At 44.1% G+C, this 27,451-nt stretch overlaps 1 protein-coding gene across 4 annotated transcripts in view; it reads right to left on the bottom strand.

Moving 5' to 3' along the window:
* The window catches only part of LOC147712123 (pancreatic triacylglycerol lipase-like), a 201,179-nt gene that overhangs the window by 157,289 nt on the left and 16,439 nt on the right, over positions 1-27,451 (bottom strand). For all 4 annotated transcript variants that reach the window (XM_086922907.1, XM_086922905.1, XM_086922908.1 and 1 more), the window contains exon 3: positions 20,858-21,012. In XM_086922907.1, the coding sequence (XP_086779033.1) occupies positions 20,858-21,012 (155 nt within the window). The remainder of the gene's footprint in view (positions 1-20,857; positions 21,013-27,451) is intronic.

Here is a 27,451-nt window from a genome sequence, read left to right as displayed (position 1 = left end):
CCAGAGCACTAGTGCTCATTGTAAGAGAGTTATCTTTCTCTCTACCCACGAGGGGTTACTCCTTTATTGTTTTTTCAGTCTCTCTCGATATCCCAGTCACCTGCGAGGGTAAACTGGAAGCGCCGGGACTGGATTTCTCTGCACGAGAAAGGCAGCGGCTTCTCTCAGCGCGTCGAGGAAGGAGGGGTGACAGCGTCCGCGGGCAGCTGGGCTGGATGTCTTCGCAGAGGACGGCTGCACGGCTCCTCAAGCGTACTGAACCATAGTTCGCGCTGTAGCGGCGATAATGGTAATCAGTAGCTTCACCACCACAGGATAGCAGGCTGCAGCGACAGAGTGCTAGTTTTTACCAACACTGGTCATGCAGGCAGCTGGCATCAGCAACAGGCAACGCTCATTGCTTAAGGCAACGTTGGTAATATTTATACCTGACAGGTGCCGGGTTTGACGCAAGTTTGCTGGACATAAGACGTCAATTAAAGATGTCACTAGGAAGTGGCAGTTATCAGTTGCTCATTAGAGTTCTATTACTAATCAAAACATAGCAAGCGGGGATTTCCAGGTTTGCTAAGTTTTTATCTTGTTGAAGAACTCGGAGTGTTATCTAGGAATATCAGATAGTGACTGCTGCTCTGTCATTGCACTAATTGGTCGCAAAGGAAGTAGCAGAGAGTCATGCTGGAATGTGGCTCTGTGGCTCTGCTCGTGTGAGGCCAGAGATGACTTTTCAGAAAATCGCACTTGAACGGTTATGCCAATATAGGGAATAAAGGGCTTTATAGCCGAATAGGGGCATAAGGTCACAGTATCGATCAGGAACCTAGATAAGCACATGACAAGACGCTTCACGTCATCACCCGTCGTGTTTGTGTCATCACGCTAAAGGCACTTCCATCATCTCCAGTCACGTTGCTTTGGCACTAACACATGACCACTCTTTAATAATTAATTTTGGTTGTCTGTTTAATCCACCAGGAACTGATGTTTTTAGTTGTGAATTGTAGAGAAATTATTGTTTACCTCTGTTCTTAACTATTGCTTTAATTCACTTTGTGTATTTGTCTCCCCAACCATATGTCTTAGAGTAAATATAAATTTCTCAGAATTTCCATCTCTGTGTGCTCTATTGTTACCCTTCCATTGATTTATTTCAATTGTATATTCAGTTAGATATCCTGTGGATTCCTTCGAGTGTGTTACATTAGTACAACTCATAACTAAGTTTATTTTATTGAATTAAGTCCCTTGTAGCACACCTTGACCTTAATCGTACAGCGCCTAAGCCTGCAAGGGTTGATTGGTTTTCCCCTGCTTACAACACATCACGCTAAAGGCGTTATCACGTGGCAGACATTTTCTTCTATTTCAAGTGCGTTTCCGTGGATACGCACCACAGCATACTTGTGTTTACTTCATATCGCCTAGGCGCACGGCAGCGCATTCAATTTCAATCATTTTCCGCTTTTGAGCACATCGCTGTTCAATTTGAAAATATAAGGTATTTGGAATATCAATTATTTTCAATATTTATGCACATCGCTGATGCGCACAGCTCTTCATTCTATTTACAGGAAAAAGGTGTATTTGAGAATTTGACTATATTTTCACAAGAGTTTAATCATAATGGATTACTGTGTTTACAGTTATTAACATATTTTTTTATACCACACTTATGTGTACAACTTTCAATATATCAGTCATTGTTGCTTTATTTATTTGTTATCTATTTCCTACAGTTTTTTTGCATGGCTGCACACTATTTTTTTTTTAATTAACACACAATTGCTAGGATTTAGTTTGTACTACATTTAATATACCTTTGATTCTTAGTGTGTCACTATGAAATTTGATCCACCTACAGATTTTTTGCAATCCAAAGGAGAACCTCCTATTGCATGATCTAGGTGGAAGGAGACATTTTTAACGTATATGAAGGCAATTGATGGAGAGAGGATGGGTAATGAGAGGAAAACAAGTATTTTATTGCATTGTTTAGGATCAGAGGGTCAAGCCGTTTTTAGAACTGTACCTGCTGCACATGTTGAACTCAGCACATTTGAAGAAGCACTTATGAGTATGGAAACTCGTTTTAAACCCATGATTAGCATAAGCACTTAACAGCTATAAGTTTTATACTAGGGCCCAAAGGGAAGCTGAAACATTTGATGAGTTTTGGACAGCACTTAGGAGTCTTGTAGTTTCTTGCAATATTGGCAATCTAACTGATGAGATGATTAGAGACCAGATTATTGTAAATGTAAGAAGCAAGAAAACCCAAGAGCAATTATGGATTTTAGGAAATCCAAATCTACATGACACAAAAGCCACTGCAAAAGCTTTTGAACAATCTAATAACTGGATGAAAACCATTGAAGATGTTAATGCCCAAGGTGACTGTAGTAATAAATGGATGGATGAGGTTTGTGTTGTTAAAAAGACATATTTCGCCAAGATGTTTCACCAGGAAAATAGAGATATCAGAAATATTGTTTGTTTTAGATATGGAGATAGTAACCATGTAGCATTGTTCAATTTTTATGTCCTGCCATAGTAAAAGAGTGTATCAAATGTGGAAGGGTAGGACATTTTGCTAAAGCATGCTAGGATGATCGTAGAAGAACTATCGATATACAAAAAGTGTTGGCTCTAGAATCAATGACGTTTCTTGTGTGAGAAGTATCCACCATTCTTATAGAAATCAGGTTAGTGAAAAAGGTATAGTTATTTCTATTGTTGATGTGTGTTCTCTCAAGGAGAGTTTAAGTTCACCTAAATGTGAAGTTGAGTTTTTAAATGAGATTTTAGAACTAATGGCTGATTCAGGATCTCTGTGGACCATTATCACTGACGTTTACTTCAATAAAAAGTTTGGTAAAGTCATGTCTTTAAAAGATTTATGCCCCCTGATATCTTAGCCTAGAGCTTTGATGGATCCACGATTGATCTTGAGGGATATGTTTCTTCAGAGGTTGAATTCAAAGGTAGGTCAGCTTTTATAAAACTGTATGTGGCAAGGAAAGGTGTTAATGTTTTAGATTGGCGTGAAAACTGGAGATTAGGGATTATTCTCAATCCCGTAACAAAGAAGCTGTTATGATCATTGGATAAAGTGATAGCATGGGTGTTATGGGAAAAGGTGATGGTTTTGATGTTATTGGGAAAGAAGTTCTAGAAGTTTTCTCAGATTCTTTAGGGAAACTCAAAGGTTTCACTTATGAGATTAAATTTAAGAAAGGAGCATCTCCTGTAAAACAAAAATTTAGGAATGTGCCCATCAATGTGAGGGATGACCTTGGGATGCTTTTGAAAGGTATGTTGGATAAGGGAGTAATTAAAGAAATTGAATCATCGGAGTGGGTTTCTCCGATCGTTTTGGCAAGTAAATCAGACAAATCTTAGAGGTTGTCCATAGATCTTCGTGCACTTAATGCTAATATTTTGATTGATTGCCACCCCCTGCGGAATATTAATGAGGTAGTAAGTACGTTAGGGGGTGCTACAGTGTTCTCCACTTTGGACCTTAGGTCAGGGTACCATCATATTGTGTTAGCCAAAGATTCTCACCACATGACTACTTTTATTACACCACAGGAACATTTTCAATTCAAGAGGATGCCCTTCGGCTTAGCATCTACAGCATCTGTAATTAAGTGATCTATGTGACAATTTTTTAAACAAATGGAGTCATGTGTAAAATGTTTCCAGGACGACATTTTGATCTACTCACCAGATGAAGCAACACATTTGGAACATCTTAAAAAAGTGTGTGGCATTCTCAAGGATTATGGACTTACTCTAAAGAGGAGCAAATGCTAATTATTCCAAGAATCTGTTGAATATCTAGAACACACACTCTCCAAAGAAGGTGTTGTTCCCAAAAAATCACTTGTTGGTGCTATTCTCAAAGCGCCTTCTCCTGACTCTAAAGAAAAACGTCATTCTTTTTCAGGACTTTGCGAATATTATAGTAAATTAAGTAAATTTGCTTCTAAAATGGAACCTTTAAGAGAACTAACAAGGAAAAGAATTGAATTTGTTTGGGGTAAAAAACAACAGGACACCTTTGAAAACATTAGGGCGAAAATGATTGCTGCTCCTTCTCTCAAGCCATTTTCTGTTGGAAAAACTTGTGTACTACTTTCTGTTGATGCCAGTTTGTATGAACTTGGTTGTGTGTTGTCTCAGTGTGCTGGTAAGGAAGAATGGAATGTGGCTTTCGCCTCTCGCACATTAAATGTTACAGAAAGACGTTCTGCAGTGATTGAAAGAGAATTACTAGCGTACATGTGGGGTGTGGAACACTTCAGGAACTACATTTGGGGTGCACGGTTTGTTTTAAAAACTGATCATAAACCTTTGGTTCCCATTTTATCTCCTAGTGGTGGCCTCTATGCCACAGCCAGAATAGCTAGGTTAATGTCACGGTTATAAGAATATACTTTTTCTGTTGAATATATTCCAGGAAAAGTGAATGTTACAGCTGATTGTTTATCATGACTTCCTTGCGATGTGAATGATACTACAGATGATGACGAAATTGTTGCAAGCATTTATGAAGTCTTATCAGAAAGATTTAGTTCTATTTCTGAAGAATTGTAGAAAAAGGCCATGATTGAAGATAGTCTTTTACAGCAAGTAGTTAATTATACCAGAATTGTTTGGCTTTCTAAGAAGGAAAATTCAGATGAGTTATTTCCTTATTGGAAAATCTCTGATGAGATTATTATAGAAGGAGATTTGATTTTCAGACAAGGAAAATGTATTCCACATGTGTTGTTATGTGATTCCATTCTGTCCTTGAGTCATGAAAGCCATTTGGGAATGTCTTCTATGAATAGGTTTATCAGGTCGGTATTTTGGTGGCCTGGATTAGACAGGTTTAGTTATAGAATGGTAAGGGAATGTCCTGAATGTGTGTGCAGTGAGAAAACACTCAAGTGTAATCCTGCTCCCCTTATTCCTGTCAAGTGGCCCGATTATCCATGGCAAAAGGTTGGATTAGACATTGCTGGCCCTTTTAATTTTCTACCACAGGATTGTAGATTTGCATTGGTAATGGTGGATTACCATTCTAAATGGCCTGAGGTAAAGTTAGTTCCGCATGTCACCACCAGTAGTGTTGTCTTGGTCTTAAAAGAAGTTTTTGCCAGAGAAGGTAGCCCTGAAGTGCTTATATCAGATAATGGTGTACAGTTGAAATCTCATGAGATTACAACATTTATAAAGTTTCATAATATTTGTCCTATTACCACATGTCTTTATTAACCTCAAGGGAATGGTCAAGTGGAAAGGTTCAATAGGGTTCCCAAGCAGGATATTCTTTGGGCACGGAATTTTGGTACAGAATGGAAAGATAAACTGAGAGAGAAGTTATGGTTGTACCGCATAACTCCTCATTGAACGACTGAAGTTTCACCTTTCAATTTACTTAAGGGGAGAGATCCAGTATCTAAATTATGTCCCTGGTGGTTTAAGAAGGTTGTTAGAGTTCAATCTTCTGAATTGGAGAAGGAAGACATAGCCCAAAGGGTTGAAGAAAAACAACAGAAAAGTAAATATCTTTATGATCTTCGCATGAAAGTTAAAATACCTACATTTGTGGTTGGGTATTTTGTAAGAATACGCAAGCCTGGTATTCTCCTTAAAGGTGATGCTAAGTTCAGCAGACCTGTGAAAGTTGTCAAGGTTCATCGCAATAGCGTAGTCACTAAAGATGGACAGGTTTGGAATGTAAGACGTGTTTCTAAATGTGCTATGATATCTTCGTAATGTTTCCAAGGGGGAAAGTGTGTTATAATTCATGTAAATCTGTTTATATATTTCCCTATTAATTATCTATTGCCCTTTTAATGGTTCTATGTACTTTTAACTATGGCACCTGCTATACAGTTGTCATTGCATCATATGGAATGGAGTTCTGGCCATTCTAGCCTGAACTCCTGCAGTTGCAATATTGTGCTCATCTTATTAAACTAGATTTATACTTTACCTAGATTTATGGTCTACTCTCTTTTGGAATTTTACAGAGGGAGGCATTGCTTTACCCTTCCTTGCAGTAGTTCACCTCTTCTCTGCTTCTAGGCCTGCAGGTTCTTAAGGCATCCTCATGTATTCAGTGGCTAGGGGCATCCTTTTATGCTGCTTCATGGTTTCTGCACATGGGAGTGGGGCAACCTCTTTACCCTACCACTGATATGACCACCACATTTTTCTTATCCATATCGTCATCCCCATGAGCCCCTCTCACTGTCCATTCTTGGTTTCAGGGATGTAGGAAAGTAGGATCTGATTTCCTGGTTACCCCCACTTTTTGCTTGATGTAATACTGTTTCTGACTAGTCTGACTGGGATACTGCTAATCAGGTCCCTAGTCTCTGTGCTTTCTCCTCTAAATTGATTTGGTAAGAACTTAGGCACTGGTGTAAACTGACCAGTCCCTAGTATGTGGTACTAAGGTACCCAGGGCATAGGTGCACCAGAGGTCCCCCGTGGGCTGAAGCATGTATTATGCCACCCATGAGGGATCACTCAGACTATAACTACAGGAATGTCATTGCAGCCTGTGTACGTTGGTGCTAGCACCACTTATGAAAGATATAGGTTTACCTATATCTAAGGTCACTGCACATAAAACCTATAAGTCACCCCTCAAGCAGGCCTTACAATCCTGAAGGTAGGGTGCTCGGTTCTAAGTGTGAGGGTTCCACTGCATGAGCAGGACACCCCTACAGCCCATGTAGTCCATTCTTCTGGGTTGTGAGACAGCCACATGACATATAGAGGGGCACTGTGTCATTAGGCGATGGCCATACCGAAACTGGCTGTAACAAATCCTATCATGTTTGGTATCAAACATGTTGGAATCGTATGATGTGGGGGTATGATACCATGCACCGTAAAGGTCATTTGGGAGGCTCTCGGAGCTCTTGGTACCAGTTTTCCAGGCCCGTCAGCAAACTAGGGCTGCTGCTGTCCACAGACTTGTTTCTGCCCTCCTGCTGATGAGCCAAGCTCAGGCAGCAGAAGGCAGAACAATAGGTATCTTGTCACAGGGCGGTGTGAGCACCTCCTAGACAGGGTTTAATGTATTGGTGCAGCGTGGGGGCGCTTGCCAGTGTCACATAGTCCGCGTGCAGGGCACACTTGGTGCCCTCCATGCATAGTCCAGCTCAAACCAGTTCAGGGAGCCGTTGGCTCCCACTATGGCATGAAACTGGACAAGGGGGTATCCTCCCCCTTTTCCAGCCCGTCCTTACAGTGTCATATGGATACTTCATTACATATATTGCGTTAAGTTAGCATGAGTGTATTACATGTTTAAACAGCCGGTTCTGCCTTCGGCTTTAGTTTTGCACACGACACATACTTGTTGTTGTAGCTTTCACCCTAGAAGCGGTGAGGTGGTTTATTTGAGAATAATATGTTATTTCTATGCTATCAGCTTTGCCTGGTACACTTGGTACAACTGTCTGCACACTGAGAGCTGCACACTCTAAGATTAACCTAACACAAGGTTGCTGGGAGGCCTGATCCTCGCACCACATTAGACATAACACAAATAATGTTGATGCCAACATTTTGGGCTCTACGCGGGTTTAAGATAGAGTTACACGGAATGAACGCAGACACTTGGTGCTGCGCATGAAGAGAGCTGGTAGCTGTTGATGTGAACTGCTCCTACTGACATTGAGAGGTATGGGGCCGCCCTGCTAAAGCCCGAATGAGACCTTCATATATATAAAATAATATGTTAGATAGGGTGCGCGAAATATAGGTGCTATAGATTTCTATAGGTTTTGCATTATAACATGCTAGCACCTTTTGCTTACTATGGATTAGTGACTATGCTGCTGACTCTGATTTTTATAATCTGCATTTTGGTATTATACAAGATACTGCGTTTGAGAACTTTGCATTGAATAATAAATATTTCAAACTTGCACTTGTGTTCTTTGACTCTCAGTCTTGGTTTGAAATGATTATATAACGAAAGAGTGTTCATGTGTTCCACGATTCCTGAGGTATTCTAAAGATCATGTTCTGGTTTGTCTAAGACATGGTTCATTCCATAATGATCCATGAGACACTGTAGCTAGCTAGGTAAGGGGATTTCTGACACTGAGATGAGTTTTGGATCATCCTAACTCACTGAGGTTCTAGATCTCTATGCACAGTTCTGTGGGAGAACGGAAACCCTGCTACATGGCGCCCAACGGTTTGGTTGGCCTTAAAACATGACACTCGAGTAGTATATCATTCATACCTTGACACCTTCATTCCCGTTTCCGGTAAACGGTGGTGTCGGAAAACCTACCTGTTTTTGAAATAGGTCTTTTCAAGCTTGAATTCTACTTTAAACGGTTTCTTTGAATTACTACCCAGTTGTGCGACAAAGTGTTCTTTGTCTTTTTTCACTTCCAGTGCTAACATGGCCGTGGACATAGCGCAGCATAGCCGCGTCGCGGTTCGCGACCACTTGCGGGCATATAATGTCCCTGCGGAAGGTTTGGCTGTGGTTCTAGTGGTGAGTGCGGAACATGCGTACCCGTACGAATTGTTTTATTCCTGGGTGACGTTTCCGGAAGTAAACGCTAATTCGGGCGTCTACCACTCATACACTGCCTCGGCTGTTCCGGCGGCTTATGCTCCGTACAGAGCACTGGAAGTACCTATAGATGTTTGGCAGCACGGAGTTTGGTTTGGTGGCGCCCTACCCCATTCTTTAACGGCTCCGAGGTTAGGTCCGTTGTCCATTGCGGGCACGGCCTGGCCCGCCTTGGGTGGATTTACTCCACATCCTAATCGCGCCACGTGTAATGTGGGTGATCTGCGGCGACTGCATGATGTCGCGGTTGACGTGATTAGAGCGCTTGTTCATTACATTGGTCGTAATATACATGGCGCAGCCCCCGCAGGTGCGCAGCTTCGAGCGGAACAGGCTGGTTTGAAAATCAGTCCTGTCTTGGTGAATTCCGTAATGGGCAGAAAGCCAGAAAATAAGGATGATTTTCCTTACTGGCTTGCCGAGAAATTCGACCAGCTGGAGGCTGTGTTTCCTAATACGACTCCGGGTGAAAAACACCGGATTCTTACGCTTAGTTTACCGAAGGATTTAGCCCCTGAACTTGCTGACTGTGAAACATGGGGTAAGACTTTTGCGGCGGTTTACTCGAGGTGCTTTGGCACCCCGTCAGTGTCGAACCTGTCTGCGGTCCTAAAACGTGTTCAGGATGATCACGGACCGGAGTCGGCGGTCGAGTTGGGTATGCGCCTGAGCGGTTCATTTGAGACGGTTTGCGGTATTATCCTTGCTAATGTAAAAGGGGATGCAGTGAACTTTCAGGTGGCCAATGGTCTGGCGTTAGTTCCCGATGCCGAGAAACCCCGTCAGCTGGCAAGAATTATTGTGGCGGCTTATAAAACGGTTGGCCGCAATTCTAAGGGTGTAAAGGTTTTTCTTGAGAAAGAAAAGAAGCAGCCCCAGGGACAGTCTTCGGAAACGGGTGGACAACCCAAGTCCAAAAAACAAAATTGGCCTAAAAAACAGAATCAGGGTAAGCAACAACAACAACAGACACAGGTTTCTAGTCCGGCGCCTTCACAACCTGCGCAGTCGGATCGAGTTTATGAATTGCGCGATCGCGCTACGATTAAATCGCCTGACAGATATCAGGCATCTGACCAACGCTCTCCTCGTTCCTTTCAGGACTCGTCGGCTCCGTCAACCGGTGGTGGAGGGGGCGGCAGGGGCAGGGGTGGCCAGCAAAGACGTGGCCAGCCCCGCACGCGGAGTGAAGGGGAACAGCGGGACGACTCTACGCCAAAGAGACCGCAGTTTGCCAAGAAGAAAGTCGCAGCCTTAACGGCGCATCGATATGCCCCAGATAGTGAGAACGCGGCTTCGGAATCTGACGTGGGCTCTGACCTTGCTGGACAGCGCGGCGGGGATTACCATAGTGAGAGAGGCCCTCCGTCCACTGTTGAAGGTGACAGCGACTGAGACTTTTATTGTGATTGAAACAGCTGATACACATGTTGCTCCCCCTGAAAGACTTTTTGAAATTGTCCTGTTAATTGAAGGTGACATGCAGCGAACTGTAAAAGGGGTATTTTGGGAGAATCTTTCGGACACGTATGACATTTTGCTTTCGGAGGCTGACTGGCCCCCACCTTTTGTTCTCGCAGCTCCGCGAGGGGAGGAGGTAATCCTCCCCAGTTTCGCGCACACTGTATCGAGAGTGGAAGCGCTGCATTTTGCAGAAGAGTGGGCTCTGGCGCTTGCGCCGGCTGTGTACCGAAATCAGTGTGGCTGGGATAAATTGTCCCCTAGCCATGAGATTCCTTTACGGTCACAGCCGCAGCCACAACCCCAGTATCCCATACGGCGTGAAGCTAAAGCTTCGGTCCCGGCTATCCTTGAACAATTGGAATATCAAGGTGTAATTGAAACGTGTGTGTCACCAATGAATAATCCCCTTTTTACTGTTAACAAACCGGACGGCTCATATCGTCTGGTTTTGGATTACCGGCATTTGAACTCGCATTGCCGTAACTGTGCAGTACAGAATACTCACGGCTCTGCCCTAGTGAATAGTCTTGAGCGTAAACGGTTCAAAACCACGCTTGACATTTCCAATGGTTTTTATGCACATAGATTAGATGGTCTAAGTTCCCAATGGACCAGTTTTACGTGCGGCGGCGTACAAAAAAAGTTTAATCGACTCCCAATGGGATATAAAAATAGTCCTGGAGTGTTTTCCGCCCGCATAGTCTCTCTTTTAGAGAGTTTCGATCCAGTTGCATGTTCGTATGTGGATGATATTTGTCTCACAGACGACGAGCTTTGGGTGCATCTGTGTCGAGTAAACAGCATAATTTGTAACTTTGCAGACATGGGTTACAAGTTTAACTTTGCAAAATCGCACATTGCGGAGTACACAGTGTTGTTTCTAGGTTATGAACTTAACCATGAAGGAAAGGGATTGGCTCCTCAGTTCCTGGAGAAGTGCGCGCAGTTGCGCTCTCCGACAACGCTGAAAAAATTACAGTCTTTGCTGGGTTTTTTGAATTTCGGGAGGACATACATTCCGGAATATGCCCAGCGTATCAAGCCTTTATATGCCTTGGTACAACCATCTTTTTCCAAATCATGCTGGCTGCCTGAGCATTCAGCCATTCTGCAGTCCTTGCAGGCTGATATGCTAGCTTCTGACTACTTACAGACTTGTGATAACCAGACCAACCTGGAGATAAGAATTATCCCTGGGACGGTGGGTTTCACGTACCTGACTTTTAATGAAGGGGATACTGTACCTATTGCTTACAAGTCACACTTGTACACTTCGGCTGAACTGCGTTTTTCCACTGTGGAGAAAGTTTTGACGGCTGTGCAGATGGCAATTCTTAAGGAACGTGCCTTGTCGCAGGGAAAGCGCATGTTGGTTGTCACCCCGTGTCCAGCCTTGGAGGCGGTCACGAAAGCCAGTGTACCGAATTCTAAAGCTTTGCACCCTCGGTGGATTCAGTGGGCTACATCCTTGACATCTCAGGATGTCACGTTTATTTTTGACGCCGCTTTACGGTCGCAGGAGTACTTACAGTATGAATTCGTTCATCCTGCTCCTTTATCAATGCGGCCGTTGGAGGATTTCCATTGTATCATTTACACGGATGGTTCGGCGCAGGTTGCGCATGGCTCTAAACACGCCTACGTTTCCGCTTGCGCCATTGTGGTCGGTGCCATGGTGAACGATGAGTTCAAGTCCAGTGTTGTGCATACGCAAACGCTAGGGGACTGCACCGCACAATTAGCAGAGCTCCGTGCTCTTATGCTCGCATTGGAGTACGCTGATCCTTGTGTGACGACTTTAATCGTAAGTGATTCTTACTACTGTGTCCAGTCTTACAATGAGAACTTGTTCTTTTGGATTCAGAATGATTTTCGTGATTCCAAGGGTAGCACAATAAAACATAAAATGATCTGGGTCCGAGTGGCGGAACTTAAAGAGAAACTGCCGCTCGTGTTTGTGATTCATACTCTCGGCCACCAGCGCGTGGGGGTCCACGCTGTTGGCAACTCGCTTGCTGATGAAGCAGCGAAGTCAGCGGTATCAAAATACTTAGTTGCAGCGGTCACGAGGTCCAAGAGCAAAATAGATGATGACATCTTGGCGGCTGTTGCTGCCACGGAGAAGGGAGGTAAATATCCTGCGGGGTTCCCTTCGAAGTACACATACCACTTAAGTCCCGATAAGGTTCCTTATGTGAAAATTCCTGAAGTTGGAGAGCGTCTAGTTCCCAACTCGGATCGCAGAGCTTCTCTGATTACAGCGGCTCATGAAGGTGTGGCGTCTGCGCATGCGGGCGTCTCAGCCACTGTATCTCAGCTACAACAGAGGTTCTGGTGGCAGGGACTGTACAAACAGACGCGCGATTATGTCCTTATGTGTGACATTTGTCAGCAGATCAAGCCTTCTACTGCTGCGCGTCCGCCTCAGACACAGTTGTACATCTCTAATAAACCACTTGGTTGTGTTTATTTGGATCACTGCGGTCCTTTTTCTTCTGATACTGCGTATAAATACATCTTAGTAGCAGTTGACTCATGCACACGCTTTGTATGGGTATGGCCGCATCGAAGCGCTGATTCGCGAACTGTCATTAAGGATTTGCGTGTCTTTGTGGGAATCTTTGCTTGTGGTACTTTCCATTCGGACCAGGGTCCGGCTTTCGCCTCTAAGGCGTATAAGGATGCTATGGTTTCGTTGGGAGTACAGGTGAAGTTTTCAAGCCCCTACAGGCCTGAGGGCAATTCTGTAGTAGAAAGAATGAACCGCGACTTAAAGCAATCTTTGACAGCCCGTGTTATAGGCACTGGTAGAAACTGGCTGACCCACCTCTATGGCGTGCAGCGTGCGCTTAATAATCTCCCTAGAAGGTCTCTGGGTGGGCGGACCCCATACGAAATGCTCTTTGGTATCAAGATGTATGTACCTGACCTTGATGGGCCGGACTACAAGGCCCAGGCCGGGGCCTTTGACGTAGATGAACATTGCAATGTTTTACAGAATCTACAAAAGACCAGAGACAGTCTTGCAAAGGAACACTTGCCCTCCACGCCGGATGATGCGTTGCAGATCCAGGTAGTTGGCTGGCTACCCCAAGTTGGAGAACTGGTTCGAGAGAAGATCGATAACAAGAAAGAGTTTGGTCCCTCATATCGAGCACCAGTCCGAGTACTTGGAGTGAAGGGCACAAGAACAGTCATTTTACCACCACTTCCAGGTCGTAAAGAAAACAGATTTATTTCTATTGACAATGTCAAGACACACAGGGTGGCCGATTCTTCATAGCATGACACCGGCTGTATCCTGTCCTTCCATGGTGAGGCACTCTGTGCTGGCTATTACATCTGGTGCAGATCAGGAGGTGTCCCTCGAGATGCCTGCCATATCCAGTCCTTTATTAAATACTATTCCTGTTACTAACATTGATGAGGTGACTTATGCAGATCCTGCTGATTTATCCATGTCCGATTTACAAGCTCGTTTGGCTAACCAATCCAGATTCTCTTTTGACTCTGATTCGGAACTTTCAAAGAAACCATCGACTATTGCAAAATATGCCACGTTGTTTAAAAAACATTTTTTAATTCCACCTTGGACATACATTTGGCTAATACTATTTTTATTTCATCTTTTTATGTCGATTGGTTTTGTGTTTTATTTTTTCCGACTGATCGATGGCCATTATGTGAAAGAAAGAACAGGAATTCGGTACCTTAATGGAACATTGGCCCCTCTATCCTCCTCACATTCAGTACACAGACTAAAGAGAGACTTACATTCAGTACAGATTACTGCTTGGCCAGTCCTTGATGGGATTGTGTGGGATGCGGTTAGGTTTCAGATACATGGCCCCACAGAAGTTATTAATGTTCCTAATGTGCTTAGAGTAAACATGGGAGATGTGATTAAGCAAGATGTTCGTTCTGATGATTGGGATCTTCAGGCCGTAGAAGCATTGTTCTCTGATTTGAAATATTATGCGGCCTTTGATGCTGAGGATTTGTACTTAGATTCTGTCAATTATGGTGATTTGTTTTGTTATCAACATTATGGGAATCATTTCTTACACAAGACAAGTTCCAGGAGGGTTCCTGTGAATTACACTCAGTGGGAACATTGCCCTACTCCCTTACAGGGGAGTTCAAGTACATTTCTGGGAAAATACTCTTATTTTACAGATTTTAATCAATCGAATCCTGAGTCGTTTTATTTTAAAGTGAACCAGAAATTCATGCCCAAAGTTAGACTTACTGATACAAAATTGCTGTATTCAAAATCCTTTTTAGAAAGGTTATCTGTGGATGGCTATGAGTTATGGAAGGATGCTATTGACCTTAAATCGGTTTGGGGTACCAAAGATTGGCAGGTACAAGGCACTGAGGCTTTGCATCGTGCATGTCTCATCCCGAATCACATGTTGTTTTTAAATTCTACTATTTCTCAAACAACATGTTTTGGATTGGCTACATCTAAAAAATTAAATACCCCTACTATCCCTGACTTGGAAGAGTATTCAGGTTGGAGTAATTTCACTACAATATCCATCAGTGGGATACAAGCGCTTTTGCAGAATTCCTCCTTTAATATTTCCCATTTTGATCCGGAGGGGTGGCTTTTGTGGCAAAGAAGCACTGATGCTTGCCAACGTAGGTTTTTGGGTTTATCTGAAGGTTTTACGCACATCAGGCCAGATCCCAGGTTCGAAACAGATCACACTGTTACCACTTATTCAGTAGGTAAATTGTGTCAGAACTGGTTACAACATTCCACTTTGGCTGCAGTTAAACTGCATCTGTCCCAGTTGAATGAGAATATAGAGCTAAATGATTTTATAAAAGGCCCGACTAGGGGTAGATCTAAACGCTTTATTTATGCTGTATACAATGAAATTTGGAAGTTTTCACAGGTTGAGGCAGCTAAACGCCTGAGAGCGATTGATCAAGCAAATTTGGAAAAAGTGCTAGCAGTAGTAGATAACAGTATTAACATGCTTTCTTCCAGGATTTACACGTTGGATAATATTGTTTCTTCTGTTGTTGATATTGTACATGATGAAGTGTCCACGTTATACCATGGTCAAAATCAATTACGTTCTGTAATGCAGTTTGCCTGGACTCTACAGACAATTAAGGCAGGTCGAGTTCCCTGGAACTCATTGAACGTTTCATCCCTTTTCGCACCTTTTAATCTTACTGAAAAACAGCGCATGCTTTCAATGCGTGATGCATCATTTTCTATGTTACATATTGAGAAGCTAGAATCCTTGCCTTTCTCTGTTGCTGAAACCACTACTGCCACGTGGCTGATTCATAGTTTAATTACATTACCATTTCCTTTATATAAATTTACTAACTGTATGCGGTATATTGCTATAGGACGATATGAACCACTAGGCAAAGCTTTCTTACACGAGGCATGGTCATTACCATACACATACAGATGTCTGAAGGATGGAAAAGAAGTGAATCTTAATGGTGAGGATTGCACACAGTCACCTGACCAGTCATTAATATGCAGACACATTCAGTTACACGGTTCTTGTAATCAGGACCGCCCAAATTTAGCATGTGTTTTAAAAGGCACGCCAGTTCCAGCAGTGGTTCCCACGTTCACATTATTAGCTAATGGTAGTTATTTACTTTTAAACAACGAGTTATGTTGTGGTTTATTAATTGGTGTGGCTTATGTGGTAACTGTATCAGAGCGTGTGGTGTGCTGCAAGAATGTTCTATACCCACCCACGCATGGGTCTTCAGATGTCTCCATCTGGCCACGGATTCCAACCTTGGAAGCAAAATTCAATGGTTTAAGCAGAATAAGGGCCCTTTTGTCTCAAAAACAAGTGACCCTGAGTTCGGCCCGGGAAACTTATGTCCTTCACATAGCTAACACCCGCACAGAGGTGCAGGCGCTTTTAAATACTGATTTGCCGTTTCATTTCTGCGAACTGGTGCACCAGATTTTTAATGCTTCTTCAACGTCTGGGCTTGCACATTTTTTTAAGTTAGTAAGCAGTGGCCTCGTGACTACGTTTGAAAAAGTTTTTGGTATCATTCCCATGTTTTTCCACACTATTTTTTCGAGTCTGTTTGGTGGACTACCTGTGTTGCTGGCTGTAGCAGCAGGCATTCTGTTGGTGTTTTTCTTCATAAAACATGGATGCCCATCCTGCGCAAGACGCCGTTCAACGCCTCCTGACACTGTGCCGTAATCGGATGCTCAATTACTATGGAACATTGCCGCTTGCAGCATTAAGCACGGCCTATAGATTGTCATTTCGGTTCACCGACTTCACGTGTGTCCAACCTGTGTTTCACTGCCTGAACTGCGAGTTCGATTGGGCAATTGATTTGTGCCTATGCTTGAGGACTGCTCCTGACGTCGATTTTGATCAGCTAATGCGTCCCGTGGTGGCTCACGAGCTGATCTGTTCTGGCGAGAGAGTTATGGCCTTGGCAGCGATAAATGGAGTTCTGGGCCAATGGGAGATTTCTGCAGCGGCGGATGCCTTTCTGACACACAGCGATCTGGTGAACCCACTGAGTTGTCCTCTGACGGTACATGAGGATCCGATGCTGGAGGAGCACGTATGTTCTTTCCCATTGCTAAATTGGATTGCTGAACTATTTTCGGATGATGGCAGTGATTTCATTCTGGAGGCTGTTGCCACTTTCTTTGCATATACTTTCCAATCGTGAGATGCCTGGGAGGAATGCTTTGTTGTGAAATATGACTTTCCCCTCGCTGAGTTGGAGGGATGGACTATGTTCAGCTGATGGAGAATACAATCACGTGATGTCGCTGAGGATAACGTCAATGTGGCACATGACTTTGGAAATCGGATAAGTGCCTTGTTTTTCCTGTTACAAACATTTGAATTGATGCGACCTGGTCCTACATTTCATAATTTTTGCGACCTGGCGGATGACTTTTGGTTCAAAGGTTTTGTTTTTAAATTTTTGATTTGAGGCCACTGTAGGCATTTCATACATATTCATTCATACATATTTTTAGCTTATTTTAGCTCAAGATTGTTGAACTTTGCTTTCAATTTTTGTATCTGATTTAGTATTGCCTTTTCCCTTATGTTTGACGGTGCTCGGACCAATGGGGGGGTGTCATATGGATACTTCATTACATATATTGCGTTAAGTTAGCATGAGTGTATTACATGTTTAAACAGCCGGTTCTGCCTTCGGCTTTAGTTTTGCACACGACACATACTTGTTGTTGTAGCTTTCACCCTAGAAGCGGTGAGGTGGTTTATTTGAGAATAATATGTTATTTCTATGCTATCAGCTTTGCCTGGTACACTTGGTACAACTGTCTGCACACTGAGAGCTGCACACTCTAAGATTAACCTAACACAAGGTTGCTGGGAGGCCTGATCCTCGCACCACATTAGACATAACACAAATAATGTTGATGCCAACATTTTGGGCTCTACGCGGGTTTAAGATAGAGTTACACGGAATGAACGCAGACACTTGGTGCTGCGCATGAAGAGAGCTGGTAGCTGTTGATGTGAACTGCTCCTACTGACATTGAGAGGTATGGGGCCGCCCTGCTAAAGCCCGAATGAGACCTTCATATATATAAAATAATATGTTAGATAGGGTGCGCGAAATATAGGTGCTATAGATTTCTATAGGTTTTGCATTATAACATGCTAGCACCTTTTGCTTACTATGGATTAGTGACTATGCTGCTGACTCTGATTTTTATAATCTGCATTTTGGTATTATACAAGATACTGCGTTTGAGAACTTTGCATTGAATAATAAATATTTCAAACTTGCACTTGTGTTCTTTGACTCTCAGTCTTGGTTTGAAATGATTATATAACGAAAGAGTGTTCATGTGTTCCACGATTCCTGAGGTATTCTAAAGATCATGTTCTGGTTTGTCTAAGACATGGTTCATTCCATAATGATCCATGAGACACTGTAGCTAGCTAGGTAAGGGGATTTCTGACACTGAGATGAGTTTTGGATCATCCTAACTCACTGAGGTTCTAGATCTCTATGCACAGTTCTGTGGGAGAACGGAAACCCTGCTACAACAGAGGGATCCTTGAATCGTCCCAACTCTTTCCTTAGGGTACCTAAGTGCTGACCTGAGGGTGGGTCCCTAGATTCGTCATGGGACAAGATTATTTTAGACACCACTTCTTCTTCAACTGTCTGGGCACTCTGGACTTCGCACTGGGCATCAAGGCTGCAACAGGGAAAACTCCTGCTGCTTCTGATTTCATCGCCATGCTCATCTGCGGCAACGTTCATGTCTGTGCACCATACAAGAACCTGCCAAGCCCTGTGGGCATCCAAGACACCTGAAGGAATCTTCCTTGAAGTGAAGGAGTCACTTCCCTGCATCTACAGGTACCGCAACTAAGCTGACCGGTCTGGTGATCCTGGGCTCCCAAGGACTCCAAAAGGCTCAGCAACACAGGTAGTGGTTCTTCACATCCCTTGAGGCTCCCCTGTCCTCTCACTACGTTTGAGGCCAGTATCCCTTGTCGGAGCTGCAGGAACCGATAACCTGTGCACAGTGTCAACTTAAAGTTGCAAAGCTTGTTGACTTCCTTCCACCAAGATCATTGGGCTCTAAGTAGCACCACGTCAAGCATCTCTTTTTCCTCACCGCATCACTTGCACCGTGGGCCGGCATCTTTGGTGAGCTGCTCGAGGTCCTCTTGGGACTCTAGTGCCTCCAGCCTGTGGGTCCTCTTGAGGGTCATATATGAATTTTTTGGGATCCCCTGATTGTTCGGGTCCTGCCCTGACTCCCCTGCTTGTGGTGAGACTCCTGGACCTTGCTGGTCCCGACATTGCACCTTTTCAACTTCCACGTTGGTTGCAGTTGCAAAGGCTTGTTGGTGCTCCCGGCAGACACCGACTTCTGAACTCTCGACATCTGAAGTGGGACAGCTCCTGCATGGCTCCTGGTGTTCCACAGCATCACCTGGTCCACACAGCTGCAGTTTCAAGGTCATTGTCAGCTCTCCTGCAATGCTCGACATCAGTGGGCATTCGTCTTCGTTACCTCCTGGTCACTCCTGAGTGGCATAGACTCTGTCCCCTCTGCTTGCAGGTTCTTCACATCTTGAGTCCACCTTTGGGTTTCACCAGACACTTTCACCTTCTCCAGTAACCGCAGCTTACTGTAGTCCTCCATTGAGTTTGACGGTGGTATCTGCCACCACCTGCCACCTATGCACCCGGCTTCCCTGGGGCAGGTATCCTGGTTCCTAAGGTATCCACGGGTGGGGTGGCTCTCCAACCTTCTGTTGTCCTCTGGGTTTCTTCAGGGTCCACCGGGAAGGGTCCTTCTTCTTTAAAATTGCAACTGCAACTTACCCATTGACTTGCATGATCCAGCGGTCGTGTTCCCACTCTGCACATGGCCTCCGTGGGGATCCTGGTTACCTACTTTGGGTGGTTCCTTGGGTCCCTGGCACTTTTACGTCTTCTGGGTATAGTCTTGAATTGAGTTGTGGTTCACATACCACTATTTTAGTATAAGGTTTGGTCTACCCCTGGTGACCACTGTGTATTTTATCTTTTTCTATTGCAAAGTATTGTGTGAATTGTGTATATCTCCGGCTAGGAGATATCTGCATGTATTAGTGAGAGTCTTCAAATTAATACATATTTTAAAAAAGTACTCCGTGTGGTTCTTTTCACTTAATCTATTCCTATAAAATAATGTGCTGGTAAAACAAGCTGCTTTACACATCTTCTGGACTAAGCCTGAAGGCTGCTTCCCACAGCTACCACTTGGAGAGCTTTCTAAGGTTGTCTAAGACCACTCAAATCACCATATGGGTTGTCTGGATTGGTGGAAGGTGCCCACTTACATAAGTGTACACCTATACCAAGCCAGCTTTTCACAAGGGGGCTTTGGGTATGTCTCTGGGGGTGTCACAGGTTCGCCTCAAAAGACAGGAAGCTTTGCCCTCTATCCGGCATGATCCATCTGAATCTTCAGCCCTCTTTTATGCAGTGTATGTGGATGCACAGGCCAAGCATGACTGCACAACCAATGCCATCTTTTACTTGTCGGTCAGGGCGTCCCACTCTCTCTCTGCTTCTTGGATCAACGGTGCTATGAGGGTAGACTCAAAGGTGCAGTGAGTTTGTTAAAATAATGGGACTTGCTCCTAGCCCCCCTGCACAGTTTGCATGAGAGGTTGATTCAACTACAAGACTTAGCAGTTGGGTAAGCATCTGTGGAAGGTTCCAACAACCTGGGACAGGCGACACTAATGTTAACCAGGCACAAACATAAATTGTATAAGAATAAAGTGTGAATGGATGCACTTTTCATCTATATGACTGGTGGAAGACAAGCGAAATACAATGGAGAGGTCTGCAGTCGGTCGCCTTCCTTAGCCCAAGTTTCTAGCCACAATGTATTGCTAGATGTTGGTTTTTTGCAATAGTAGGCAGAAGACTCAATATGTAGGACGTTTTTCTCCAAAGGTAGGTAATATAACCAAATATTTCTGTTTTTCATTTAAGTAGGGAGTGTTTTCTGTTACTAGTAGGTAGAAAAATCTCACTGTACAAATAGATGGGTTGGTGCTGGTACTTATGGGTTGAGAGAACCAGAGGACGGTGGTCTCTCTTTTTAGAGATGTAGGAAAGACTAATCTTGATTCAAAGGTTAGTAGGCAGTGCATTTTGTAGGTACATTGGGCAGTCTCTTTTATGGGGAGATACACCTAATTTAAAAAAAATGAATTAGGAAATTGCCATAAAATATAGGGAGTCAATGAAGTATCTTACCTGAAAGTTGTTTGGATTTTCTCTGGTGTACAGAAGAAAACGTGTATTGATCTTTTCTGGCGACCAGGGTAACCTTGAGATTGGCCTTTCTGCCGTCCCCGACCAGGGGATGTCATCGCTAAAGCATCCAAGTGGGTCGTAGCAGACTTCTTTTGCTGTGGAGCAAGTTCAATACATAATTGTTGATACTTTGGATATTCAAGATGAGAAATGCCATGCACGTTTCACTGTTTAAACGTGTTTTTGTTTGTTGCCAGTTTTACTCCAATGAATAACATATTGTATAACAAATTAAATACAGTTGGCATATGTGGGTTTTGCCAAATTCAAACAATGCTACTATAAATCTAGTCATATTGTGCAATTAATATAACTGATTAAAAAAGAAATATTCTGTTTATTTAGGTTTATTCCAAGTTTTAATGAGTACAGCAGATATCACCACCAAAGCATTATAGATCTGCACTCTTCTAATCTTCCTTGCTTACCATCGGATCAAAGAGCCACCCTCAGAAAATGGAAGACCCTGACATCAGGATTCTAAATAACCTCACCCAAACCAACTCACTTGGCTCTCCAAGATACAGAACCTAGGGACAGATGTAGGTAGCCAAATACCGGTCGGTAAAGGCCGAAAATACCGAATTTCGGCCGTTACCGACCAGTATTTGGATATTGAGATGTAGGGTAAAAAAAAATACTGATTCAGTAAATAAGAGTCGGTAATTTTACCGAATCGGTAAATAGGAAATGCTAAAAAATGATTTTTGAGATGTAGGTAACTTCTAAAATACCGAATTTCATGAAATTCGGTATTTAAGATGCGGTATTTACCATGGATTGAAAGCAGGTGGTAAGCAGGTGCAGGCTATAAAAAAAGGGCCCAAAATGCAACAGTGTGACCAGAATGGCGGCATTCTACGTGATAGCAAAGCGGCTACAGCTACAGGCAGCAGGAGAGAGGCAGGAGAGAGGGTCTGTAGAAGGGAGGAGCAAGTCTACAGGCAGAAGATAACGCTATTTCAACTAACTGAGCCAGAGATATTGCAAAGGTACAGGCTACACCCCCACACCATCCTGGACTTGATCAGGGACCTGCGCCCACTTTTGGAGCACCCAACCCCAAGGGCGCACGCCATCCCACCCCATGTGCAGGTGCTGTGTAGCCTACACCTGCTTGCATCTGGGAGTTAGCAGAGTGTGATTGCTGTGGTGGGTGGGGTGTCCCAGAGCTGCCTGTCCCGTTTCTTCAGGAAGTTCCTAGAGGCCATGAGGCAGAGAATGCATCATTACATCAGCTTCCCTGAAACTCGCCGAACTGCTCAAGACCAAGACTGACTTTTATCAAATTGCACATTTCCCACATGTCATCGGCTGTATTGATGGCGCCCACATACCAATATGCCCACCTGCTGCCACAGAGTACATTTACAGAAACAGAAAGTCAACCCACACAATCAATGTACAGGTAATCTGTGATGCCAAGAACATTATCACGGACATAGCGGCCAAGTTCCCAGGAAGTACCCCCGACTCCTACATCTTTCAGAACAGTGGGATCTACACACGCCTGACAGCGGGGGAATTTGACGAAGTATACCTGCTAGGTAAAACACTGTGTGACACTCCCTTGATACATATATATATTTTTTTCTTTTTATTTTGTCCTCATTACGCAACAGTTAAAGTCAGGAGTTTTCAGGGACCTTTCTCAACTTCGTGGCACCCCTGAGGAAAGAGACCCCTTACGTCCATATACTTATAAGGAGGAGGCTTGATTAATCGTAGTAAGTTGAGCTAGCCATGTTTTGCTACTCTTGCAAGCCTTCCTCGACATTGTTGCGATAGCGTAATCATTGGACAGTTTACAGAGGAAGTAGTGGGAAATCCAGGGATGTTACCATCATATTATATGCACATTTTATATATACCACTCCCCTTAATTCACCTCTTATGATATTCTTCCCACAAGTCCCAGAATTTATATTTTTTTAGAAGCGTATTTCTTATTTTTATCTAGATTAAACACTTTCAAAACTGATACATATTGCAGATGTATGTGTATGTGTGCATGTGAGTAATGGCTTTTTCATTTTCAAATAGGGGATAGTGCATATGCTACCCGCTCTTTCATCCTGACACCCTACCTCAACCCTTCAACCCCCAGCCAGAGACGATACAACGTCGCACACAAATCTACTAGGAACATTGTGGAGCGCACCTTTGGGCTGTTAAAAAGCAGGTTCCACTGCCTTTACAAAAGTGGAGGGGCACGGCAGTACTCACTAATCATCTGCTGTAAGATGATTGCAACTTGTGCAATGTTGCACAACCTTGCTACTAAGGAGGGCACCAAGGTGGAATTGAGCGACTATGAGGACCATGATGATGAACATGCACTGCGTGAACCCAACACAGCATGAGTTGCGACACCGACAGATGGCAGACACAAACTGGCAGAGATCACACGCAACTACTTTTAAGTAAGTAAAGAGACACAGACAGGTGGAGTATGCACCCAACGTAGTTTAATATTTAGCACTACGCAGGTACTCAGAAGCACAAATGTGAACACAAATGTAATCCATTTAATAATGGTAGTCCTGGGTCACTTACCCATTTACTGTACAAGTCATTTCCGCCCATGCCAACCAGTGCCAGATGTAAGTGGCTGGCTCTCTTCACTGTGTGTTTGGGCTTTGGCTCACCATGGCGCCTGCTGCTTCTCCGTGTCTCAACAGCAAGGGGGCTTGTCATGCTGCTCCTACTGGTGCTTTCCTCACTTTCCGGTACATCCAGAGCAGCAGTTTGTACTGTCTGTGCATTAATCAGCACCTCTACAGCACTGGTCATCCTAGCAATGCCCCTAGACACCTCATTGCTGTTTTGTGTGAGTCCCTCTTGCAAGTTGATGCATCGTCTGTATAGCAGGGAAGTGGCTGTGGCCAGGCGGTTCATTGCCTTAATTTGTTGCTCGCATGCTGCCTCTCCTTGTGCCTTGCTAACATGTCCTGGTCCAGTTTACTGCACAGAAGTTGCACCGATTATGTCATGTCCCGCATCCCTGCAGCCATCTCCTTGTTCACATCAACCAGTTCTCTAATGCCCTTCCCTATGTCTTCCATATTTGTGTTCAGGTTCCTCATCTGGCGTTGCACAGACTGGATGGCCTTCCCCTGCATCCTTTGAATCTTGACCATGCTACCCTCCAGCCCACGGAAGACACTGGGACCCTCCACATGTGCTGCAACACTGCTATCTCTGGGCCTGCTGCATCTGGTACCTGTACAGGCACCCTCTGCACTGGACTGCTGTGTGGCAGTGCTTCCTTCCCCAGCCAAGGTTTGAGTGTCATCCCCCTCCATATCACCTGCTGATGACTCCATTGGGACTAGTGGGGCAACTACATGCCTCTTGCTCTTGTGTGATGCAGGTGTTGTTAGAGGCAGTGACGCAAGCAGTTCAGGTGAGGACAGTGGCAGAGGGGATCCTGAACGTTCTGGGGACGCCTGCAGATGTGGAGACATTTCAAGGTCTTGGGATGGCGGCTGCGTTGTTGGTGCACCTGTGTCCTCTGTGACATTCTCTGCACTTGTGGCTGCCTCCTAGCTGTCATCCCTCTCTGGTGCCATGCCTTCCATCTCCCTGGTACGCCTGCGAGATGTCTCGCCTGTGGACATATAAGCGTACATTAGATCTGTGCTCCTGCCTCACAGCCTCTACAATTAAATGATTCACACTGAAACACTGTACATGTTGCCTGTGCTTGATTATGTCTGATATGATTTGCCTAACTTGTTGCTTGCTGTGCTGTATGACATGGTGTATCATTTAATGACTACATGTCCCATAATGCATTGCTCCTGTATAGTGCTACCTCTACTGGACTGGGATTAACTTTGCCACATAGGAAAAAGGGAAGGTGATGGGATGGGGGTGATTGCTGTACATGCCTCTTACCTTTTCTGGTGGCAGCTCTGGCTGAGCTGTCTGCATCTCCCAGTCCACAGACGCTCTCTGGTTCAATGGTGGACCCCACCAGCTCCTCCAGTTCAGTCAGGGGGGGTGCACGGTTCTTCCCTCCTCCAGTTTTGTTTGCCTCTTTGTGCAGCTCTGCAATTTTTTTCTTAGTCAGGCTCCTCAGGTCATACCACCTCTTTTTCAGGTCATCTATGTCCCTTGGAGTCACTCCTACAGCATTCACCTTTGCTTGTATGTCCAGCCAAATCTTCCTTTTGGCAGATTCAGCCACAGTCAGGGACAGCTTGCCAAACAATTGCTGGTGTTCCTTCACCACCTCCTCCACGAGGACCTACAGCTCCATGGTGCTAAATGTTATTTTTCTCTTCCTCTCTGGAAGTTCCTTTTCACTGCTGCTTGCCATTTTCAAAGTTTAAAAGCACAAAACTTTTCCTGTGGCTCAGGGACTCAGCTCAGCTTTCACAGCCTCTCCAGAAGCTTCTAATTACTTGCAGCTGCCTGTTTAGCCACTTACTGGTAGGGAGGGGGAGGGTGGTAGCACCTGATTGGCTGCCTACTTAAGTTTCACTTTTATTTGCTTTCCGATTCGGTATTTACCGAATCGGTATTTACCGAATCGGTATTTCCCATTCATTCCTATGGGCTTTTGGCCCATAGTAATGAATTGGAAATACCGATTCAGTAAATACCAAATCGGTAAATACCAATTCGGTAAATACCGAATGTCAGATTCTGAATATTACTGAATCGGTAAAAAATATCGAATTTTTACCTACATTGCATTTACCGATTCTGAAATACCGAATTGGTAAAATTGGTATTTTAGAGTAGGTAAATTGCAATTACCTACATCTAGCCCCTTGTTCCAGTCATTGCGAAGCCACTGGTGTTTACTTACAGGCACACAACTTATCACACCAGACTCCAGCCATCGTTCTGTTAGGTGGAATTTTCAGTTTTGGTACACAGCTACTAGCACCTTACACAGAACTACCTGCAATCTCCACCTTATATGTGAATCACATCTGGGCCATAGGTCGACCTCTGTGCTTTTTATTAAATTGCCTCAGATGGTCAATGCACGGTGTGGACTCCAAAATATGGGTCAAGAAGACAAATTAAATTTCAAAACCAAGGTACAATATCTGACCGTATTCATTACTTCAAAGATGTGGACATACGATTATAAATGCTTTATGTACCTACACATAACAAAAGCCCGTTTACTAGCTATATGATTGGAGATTTAGCCCCTAAGAGTGCCACTTACAGAATAGGGGTGTAGGAAGCTGGCTCTGCATATACTATACCAAAGTAAGGTACAGTGTGCACAGAGTCCAGTGGATCCCCTGAGGTATAGCAGAGGCTAAATTAGATCATCACTAACAGCTCTATTTGTGGTAGTGTGGTTTAGCAGTTAAGCTTACCAGTAGGGTGTGTTAAACATTTATTGTATTCACTCAATCAAGGCTGATATCACAAACTCAGAAACAGAATCCAGATCAATTAGGTAAGTATAAAAAGGTATACTTATGGGGTTTATTTTTAGAACCAAGCAGGACTAGGTACAGGTAGATATAAATTCTGGCAAATGCCCAACTGTGTGAGGAAATGCTGTTGTTCTCATAATTGTAACAGCTACAAGTTGATATTGCTTTTTAGGATAATTGGAATTACATGGTAAATATTCTTTGATTACTTTCAGATTATGTTACAATAGTGCTCACTTTTCACCATACATTAGTAGTTCTACATAGAACACCTTCTTGACCCAAAATCTCATACTGTGTTTCCATGTGGGAGGAAAAATGTTTATCGAACTTAGAGGTAAGTATTTGATTTACGAAGTTAAGGTTTCTGGATTAGCACCAAGTGTCCCCAAGGTCCAAGTGGTCACTCTAGTTGGATCACCAGCTGCACTGGCCGGCTGTGTGCAGAATGCAGGGGCCCAACGTTAGCTAACGGGTTAAGGGCCTTTGGATGGGGTCTGCTGGCAGGCAAGCTACTTGGGTGTGGGAGCAGAGCTCCTAAGGCTGCGGTCGGCACTGCAGGGGCTAACAACTGTTACAACTGCACCGCCAGTGGCACCAAGGTGGCTGGGTGCAGGAGGCAAAGTGGACGTCACGGTCCCTGTGCTTCTCAGTGGAGACTGTTTGCTTCGGACAGTTGCAAGGTTGGTTGGGAGATCTTCTTGGAGGTGGCCTACAACTGGGGATCTAGGAGGATGCTTGAACACGGTTGGTTTGGCCAGCCAAGGCCGGAAAGGTGTCCAGGGGTGAGGTGGCTTCGGCGTCGGTTTCCTTAGGCTGCGTTCAGTCATGGTCGGCGTCAGTCAAACAGACATGGTCGGACTTCCTGGAACGCTTCGGTCAAGGGAGCAGTGTTCCAATTTACCCGGTCAAACGCTTTAGTTGTGTGAAGGGTCATAATCGCCAAAGGAAGGGAAAAAGTGGAGGCAATGTCCACTGCCCCGATCAAATCGTATGTTAGGTCCGCAAGTTGTCTACCCTTTATAAAGCCTTTTTGGTCAGTATGAATAATTGACCCAACCTCACGTCCCAGTCTGTTTGCCAGCACAGCCGCAAAGATCTTATAATCGCTGTTTAAAAGTGA

The sequence above is a fragment of the Lissotriton vulgaris genome, chromosome 5 (assembly GCF_964263255.1).
Source record: "Lissotriton vulgaris chromosome 5, aLisVul1.2, whole genome shotgun sequence".
Classification (NCBI taxonomy): Eukaryota; Metazoa; Chordata; class Amphibia; order Caudata; family Salamandridae; genus Lissotriton; species Lissotriton vulgaris.
The sequence above is the reverse complement of the archived record's forward strand: the minus strand, read 5'-3'. Positions and strand labels throughout refer to the sequence as shown.